The sequence below is a fragment of the Dicentrarchus labrax genome, unplaced genomic scaffold (assembly GCF_905237075.1).
Source record: "Dicentrarchus labrax unplaced genomic scaffold, dlabrax2021, whole genome shotgun sequence".
In the NCBI taxonomy this organism is placed as follows: Eukaryota; Metazoa; Chordata; class Actinopteri; family Moronidae; genus Dicentrarchus; species Dicentrarchus labrax.
The window spans coordinates 7,672,086-7,679,822 of record NW_026136708.1 but is presented as its reverse complement, the minus strand read 5'-3'; the positions used below and the strand labels follow the sequence as shown (position 1 = coordinate 7,679,822).

General features: G+C 43.5%; 1 protein-coding gene across 1 annotated transcript; it reads left to right on the top strand.

Moving 5' to 3' along the window:
* Positions 1 to 1,284: 1,284 nt before the first annotated feature.
* On the top strand, positions 1,285 to 7,519 carry bmp2b (bone morphogenetic protein 2b). The gene is made up of 3 exons (XM_051408931.1): positions 1,285 to 1,737; positions 2,678 to 3,045; positions 6,193 to 7,519. Exons 2-3 carry the CDS (start codon positions 2,691 to 2,693, stop codon positions 7,104 to 7,106), a joined length of 1,269 nt encoding a protein of 422 aa, XP_051264891.1. The 5' UTR covers positions 1,285 to 1,737; positions 2,678 to 2,690; the 3' UTR covers positions 7,107 to 7,519.
* Positions 7,520 to 7,737: the final 218 nt, after the last annotated feature.

The following is a 7,737-nucleotide window of genomic DNA, read 5'->3' as shown; positions in this document are numbered from 1 at the left end:
ACATTAATGCTGTTGACTACACCCCACAGGCTAAAAGCAATACAGCGCAGTTTCTCTCACCCCTCTGTGCCACTGAGAGCATATACTGTACGAATGGAGCAGGTACTCTCCAAAGCCTTGATGAATCTTTCAAGATAAATCAACAACAACTGACTTCCATTAAGAAAAAGAAGATATACATATTTTATATCAGACCAAAGCAGCCTGTTTAAGAGACAAGTTTCAAAATGTGAAGTTGTACCTAAACTAAGTGATAAAATATGGCCATCCCAGGAAATTGATGGGGTTTCTCTTGAGACTCTCTCACTTGGCTCTCACGCAGTATTGTAGATATGAGACAGCAATATGTGCAGCCAAAGTCTGCCTCTGATATATTGATAAACTACTGTGAATTGGAATGAAATGAAAAGATCAAGCCAGGAGGAAGCGCGTATAAATCAGCTCTGGTGTCAGACACACATGTACAAACACCCCCACACACACAGGGAAGTTCAGCAGGAGGATGTGATAGTCCCTCTGCAGGGTCTAATCCTTTAAAACCACAAAAGCAACGCATTGTGATGCCACTATCTAACAGCCTTAATCCAAAAGCTAAACATGTTGGATCAAGCTATTAACACCTTGATCAATCACATATTTTTGGAAAGGCATGAGTTAACAGGTTTTTTGCTCTGCGTGGTCAAATTCACAGAAATATTACACTGTATGAGTGTAACAAGCCATTTTGATGTTATTTAAAAACATTCAGTAAATAAACAATTGCTATTCCTATGTATGGAAAAATCACCCCAAAAACAAACAACTAAAAGCAACAGTATTTTTAACTGTTTGCTTTATAACTATTTTTATGGTGTGAATTTCCAGGATATATAAAGATACAAGAGAAAAAGAGTTGTTGATTTTGTAATGGTTCTCAAACGTTTACAGGAAGGGGGACACAGGGATCAAGGACTGGGACAATGGGGTCCCCAACATTTTGTGGAATTATTTAATTTCAATATAATGTAAATGACAAGATTTCACATTTATTCATATTGGAGACGGTATAAACGTGACTATTACAACTGTTTTTACTTACAGAACAAAATACTCCTGTGGGGGCCCCTTAAAAACAAAAACTTTATCCAAAAGGGGGGTTCTGGTGTTTATTTGACATCGTTAGACATGAAAAAAAGTTTGAAGCCTCCGGGTTGGAGGTCCGCAGGAGGTGCCTTAGAGAGGACAAATGATTGACAGCCCCTTGGTGACATCACTGTACGACAAAAAGAGTCGCTGGGGGAAGAGAGAAGGCACCAATCAATTCAACCACTACGCTGTGGCGCACAGAGGAGAGGCGACGCGCTCCCCAGCTCGAAGCAACAAGGTCCAAGGAGCGACACTTGAGTGCGCTTATCTCCCTTCGAGCCAGCTCCGCTCCACTTTTGTCTCGGCGAACTGCTGTCGTTTTTGAAGATGTTCAACCAAGATGCTTTATACTTAGATCGGTCCTGCCTACGCGAGCCCGCTTCCTCATAGACTTAACATATTTCTTCTTTTTTTTTTCTTCTTCTTTTCCGTGCTGACCAAGACCTAACCCGAATTGCAGCTGGTGATAATATGTGCGAGAGGCGATCGGCGAAGGGCATGGGCTGTCTTTGGTCCCCCAAGGAGAAGCAGCGTGGATTAAACACGAATTAATGTGGAATTTATCGGAGCCCAAAGGTGGAACGACGACCGGACACAGCGCTTCCTCGTCAGGTAAAATAAGACTGGTGGACTTTATTAAACTGTTAAAGTTTTCTTTTTAATACTTTCAGATGGTATAAAATAAACTTTCTTCACGAGGAAACGTTTACTTTGCAGCTGGAAACCGACAGTTCTCACAGTGTATAGCCTTATAGGGTGTGTGCGTAAAAGTTAAAGCTTTCCCACTTTGAACCTCGGGGAAAACGCTATGAAAAGAGAAATGCAGTTAAAAGAATTGTTTCCTCGGAGGTTGTGCTCCTCGGATGATATTTAGTTTTTGATGTTTTGTCCTGGGCTACATCTGGCTCTGGTACGCACGTCAGATCTAACACCTGCGAGCCTCTTGAAGTAACTCTATCCCTTATGATTATACATGACCGTCAAAGCCTCTGCAAACAGACGCTTGTTGCACCGTCTGACTGCCTCTCCTGCTGCTGTGTATTCTAACTCTTTTTTTTTCTCCCCTGACATTCTTTCATGCTTCTTGTGATCTCTCGGGCTACACGCAGACTTGGCGGTTTTCTTTTCATATCACTTCACTAAACATGATGTCTTATCTCTTGTAATTGGAGACTTTGTGTCTGCAGTCTGCCCCGCAAACTTTCTTTGATTTGTCTTTCGCCGTATCATTCTCCCCCCCCCTTTTTTTTGTTAGACTCTTTCATAATTTCCTCACCTTGATATGTTCATGTTAAGATCAATCTTCTGTTTCTGTTAGACGCGCTATATTGCCGGCGGGGTTGTTATTCACAGCCCCCCCCCTCCCTTTTTTTTGTTCTACTTCAAAGTAAAGAGGTGTCTTCCCTTTTTAACCTGCTCTCCTTCAATCATTCCTACTGTATGGGGGGGATCACACACAGTTTGGGGAATGCTGCAGTGAAGCCCCTGCTGTGTCTACCTCATGTCAATACCTCAGCGCCAGTGTATTGACAGAAACCAACTTTCTCCACAGGGACTGACTGATCATGGTCGCCGTGGTCCGCTCTCTCATGGTACTGCTGCTCGCTCAGGTGTTGCTGGAAGGTGCTACGGGACTTATTCCCGAGGTCGGCCGGAGGAAATACAGCGATTCCGGGAAGCAGACCCCAGAGCAGTCGGAGAGCTTCCTCAACGAGTTTGAGCTTCGGCTTCTCAATATGTTTGGACTGAGGCGCAGGCCGACCCCAAGCAAGCAAGCCGTGGTGCCGCAGTACATGGTGGACCTTTACCGCATGCACTCAGCAAACGGAGACCACAGCACTAAACGACCCAAGAGCATGGGGAAACACGCAGAGAGAGCCGCCAGCAAGGCCAACACGATTAGAAGCTTTCACCATGAAGGTATGTATTAGTGACATACCTTTACCTGTCAGCTGGAGAGCTCCTCGGCTCTCTCAGACAACCCAAACCTATATTTAAACATGACTCAGAGCGTCAAGACTGAACTTCAGAGTCTTCACTGTTTTATAGAGCGTTAGTCATTTACAGGTGACACGCGTCCAAGTTATTTGTAACTCTTTAATGCGTTTGGGATTGCTTTAAACTCACTGACACGATTACAAACAAGCATCTCATGCACAATTAAATGAACTCTCTTATATGTAGTGATGCAACCTTTAACCAAACATGCCCGTGGCCCAGCTGTCACAGGCTTCAAAAACATCAAGGGGCGGTGGTATCCCTGGGGTAATTTGTTTCTTAATAATTGATGGTGTTTGCGTGGGCTCTGAAAACAGTTTTTCCAGACACGCACCGCGGGAGCAGGATAAAGGGCGGTGTGCCTTTGCGCAGGTGATAGTCATCACCCTGTTACTTCAATAACACACGACATGACATTATACTAACACGCATTATGACAAAGTCATCGTGTCAGACTGAATTCTGAGTCATTTTTAACAGGACTGAAATTAGTCGTAGGCAAAGGGGAGAGGAGGGGTTGCGCGCCTTATTCTTTCCAAATCACCCCTCTCTCCGCTGTGCGCCATTACGCACGTTCCAATAACACCATAATTGCTCACTTAGTTTATATGCTGGATATGCGCCGATTGTTAAATTCAGTGTTTAAGTTCAATTTCATTTTACTTCCAAGGCAACATGTGCTGCTCAGATGAATAAGGCTCACACACTGAAGGTTCGTGGATCCTGGATAAAGTGCATTAGTTCACCAGTCATGCGCTATGTGTTTATACAAGGTTACTGATGAAGTGGGTTATTTCGTACTGTCTAAAATAATCTAGCAGGTGGAATTTAAACTTAACAGATGCTTTATTTATATATTAAGTTTACTACTGAGCAGCAGAGTGGGCAGCACTTAGGCAAAATATTAAAATTATTTATGTATGATTAAAAAATAACATTTAATGTCAAAACATATTGCAACTCTCTATCTAGCATTTAATTTCCTATGGTCCATGTTCCAGTTTTCACAACATACAAGTTACTGAGTCCATAGGGGCTCTACACAGAGTCCTTATACAGAGTCCTAAGTGTTTGAGTGGGGAAGTTTCCATCAGGGGTGAGTCAGAGGGGTGGTTGAGTGGTTGCTTGGGTGCTCTCCAGAGGCCTAGTGCAATGACACCCAGTGGCTACACTGACACACTACAAACAAGCCTGGCCCAGGCAGCCAGTCTGAGTGACTGTTCCCTGCCCACTACTGGAAACCTCTGCACCAGGCCAGCACACACCTTGACACCACCGGCCATTACGAATGTGTTCAGACTGTGTTTACATACTCTCCCCTGGCTCTTTCATCCTATGCTAACAGAGCTGCTGGGTTGTTAGTCTTCCCATGTCAAGAGACGTGCAATTGATGGCTATTCCATATAAGAAGCATGTATCTACAGATGTAAGTGCAGCACATCAAAGCGAACAGTTCTAATCATTCATCACATCTGCCTGCTGATATTAATTTCACTAAGATAATTAGTTTCACAGCTATCAGTTTTCAAAAATAACCATTTTCCATGCCAAATAGAACATTTCCACTATTACACAGGAAGTGGCTGCCAGAGACAGGTCCGTGATGAATGACCCAACATTAGCCTTTATCTTTTGTTTTGGCATGCAGCGCAAAAAGAAATTAGGAATGTTGATACACTCATATCTGTGGTTCACACGTTTTTGACAAGCCTCAACTTGTTCACACAGCCTTTCCTCGGAGGAGAGCCATACGGAGAGAGTGAGAACGCTGCTGCAGAAAGAAACAGAGGAGGAGTGACAGAGGAGGAAAAAGAAAGAAAAGAGGATTTGGGGCTAAGAGAACAGGGGGAGAAGGGGATTTGGGAGCTGCGGAAGGAAAGAAAGAGAGGGATTGGGGACAGAAGAGAGGGAACGGGAGACAGGGGGCTTTCCCACATCAAATGAGAAGTGATAGGCCTAATTGAGGTCTTTGTGCCTCTGGAGGGAGGTTTAGGATGAGATGGTGGAATTTCCTAAATGCCTCCTTTGAAACAGGCAAGAGTTCAAAGTTTGTGTTTATTTTACCACACCAAACAGATTAAAAAGTGTGTCTATACATCATCTATGAACTTCATAAAGTAGGAGTTCAAAGTGGGGCTGCCTCAAAGAAAATTGCAGCTTTTACTAAGATTTCTGTCATTAACTGTACACTATAGAGGGGAATACCAATGAGCTTAAGTGTATATATATGACTTTCATATCCCTCTGGGCAACTATAATAGATTTTATGAATGCACTTTCAGATTGGATAGCAAATAACAAACATTGTATACTGAGCTTTCTATTTGTGGTCTATAGATTCTCTCCACAATTTAGATATTATTAATATCCTACGTCTTCTCTTGGTAATGACTTTCAGAAAGAGTTATCTTTCATACTGCAACATTTACAAGTGATATTTCAAAGCCAGTCCTCTAAAGGTTAATGCAACAATTGGCATTTATGTTAGCTTTTTATGTAATCAATTTTATATTAATTTCCATGTTGCTCTTTTGTTCATACTCATCTTTGATTGTGCTTCAACGTATGATACAACTTTTTTCATGTGCCATTCAAACTAGCATGTTTGATCTTATCAACGGATGAAAGCGCACTGCTTTCATCTGCTGACATTTAACCAGGTAAATTTATGGGCATGACACTAATGATGGTATTACATCACCATGAGAATTTGCCTGAGTTACACATGCAGAGTTTTCATGTGTGTTATGCCTGTGTGACAGTGGCCAACACCCACTCAATATAACCACGTGGCAGCTTGGCTGGCTGCATAGAAAGAAGGCTGGAAGTTGTGTGCGGGTATACACACAATGTGTATTGAGTGAGAGAGAGCAAAAAAAGCATGTGAGAAACCATCCTTGGCCAATGTTTTCCTGCTACCAGTGGATCCAAGAAGCCAAGGCTTTAATCATATACAGTATATTGTTTCTCATTCTGGTACCATGTGTAAACTTTTTGTTTCATCCTTGGCAGGCATCTCACAACCCCAATCTTCTTACACTATCTTTGTCTCTGTGCTATCTATTGTAGAGTCTATGGAGGCCTTGGCCAGTCTAAAAGGCAAAACGACCCAGCAGTTCTACTTCAACCTCACTTCCATCCCTGATGAGGAGCTTATCACCTCTGCAGAGCTACGTATCTACAGGGATCAGGTCATGGGAACTGCAACCTCCTACAACAACTCCAGAAACAGCAGCACCAGTGATAGTGCTCCCGCTGGTGGCTTCCATCGTATCAACATTTATGAGATATTCGGAGTTCCTACCCCTCAAGGTAGAGAACCTCTGGCACGTCTACTGGACACTCGGCTAGTGCAGGACTCTTTGAGCCGCTGGGAGAGTTTTGACGTAAGCCCTGCTGTATCCCAGTGGACCTCTGGGAATGGCCACAACCATGGCTTCATGGTGGAGGTTCTTCATCCGGAGGAGAGGGAAATGGATGCGCGGCATTCCCAGAGAAGTAGTAGGCATGTCAGGGTGAGCCGGTCCCTGCACCAGGACCAGGACTCATGGCCTCAGGCTCGGCCTCTGCTGGTGACGTATGGCCATGACGGCCGTGGGGACTCAGTACTCCACACACGGGAAAAACGTCAGGCAGCGCTGCGCAAACAACGCAGGAAGCACCAGCACAAGGCCAGCTGCAAGAGGCATGCCCTGTATGTGGACTTCAGTGATGTGGGGTGGAACGAGTGGATAGTGGCACCCCCTGGCTACCATGCCTTTTATTGCCATGGGGAATGTCCGTTCCCCCTAGCAGAACACCTCAATTCTACCAATCACGCCATTGTGCAGACGCTGGTCAACTCAGTCAACTCGAACATCCCCAGAGCCTGTTGCGTGCCCACTGACCTCAGCCCCATCTCCCTGCTGTACCTGGATGAATACGAGAAGGTCATCCTGAAAAACTACCAGGATATGGTGGTGGAGGGATGTGGCTGCCGGTGAGAGACTGACAGTGGTATGGATAGAAAGAGAGATTGGGCAAGAGAGACTGAAAGAGACATCAGAGGTTATAATGGACACCCGGTTTCCCAATGAAGACGTTTATTTATATGAAAGAAAGACAAAACAGAGCTATTGTGGAAGAAGAAAAAATACTATATATGAATATATTTATGTCTACATAAAGTTGGGAAAAATAAATATTTTAATCAGAGGAATATTCCTTTACTGGTTTTAAAAATGTATTTCTGATGTACATTTCGAAATGGGTGCAATACCACATGAAGTATAATGCTCAGATTTTTATTTTGTATTTATTTCTATTATAACCACTTTATTTGTAAATAAATAATGTGTATTTATCTTGAAGAAACGTGGTCACTCCAATTGTCAAAGATAAACTTCAGTAAACCAGCCATTGTTGATGTATCTATGTCAGGGCCAACATGTGTGGCTGGCATGAATAACAGGGTTTCAAACTGACAGAAATTAGCTGCAAAAATATGACACGACAAGAAGCTCACACTACACTGATTGCAAACCAAGCACTGAACTCTTTTGGTAAATGTAATTGGAAACCAACAACAATAGAAGTGTAGGGAGGAAAGTGACAGAGCCGGGTCAGGGTGCCACT

Coding starts and splice junctions, on each gene's coding strand:
- bmp2b (XM_051408931.1), top strand. CDS start 2,691: ATGGTCGCCGTGGTCCGCTCTCTCATGGTACTGCTGCTCGCTCAGGTG. Junction 3,046..6,192: donor TAGAAGCTTTCACCATGAAG/GTATGTATTAGT, acceptor TATCTATTGTAG/AGTCTATGGAGGCCTTGGCC.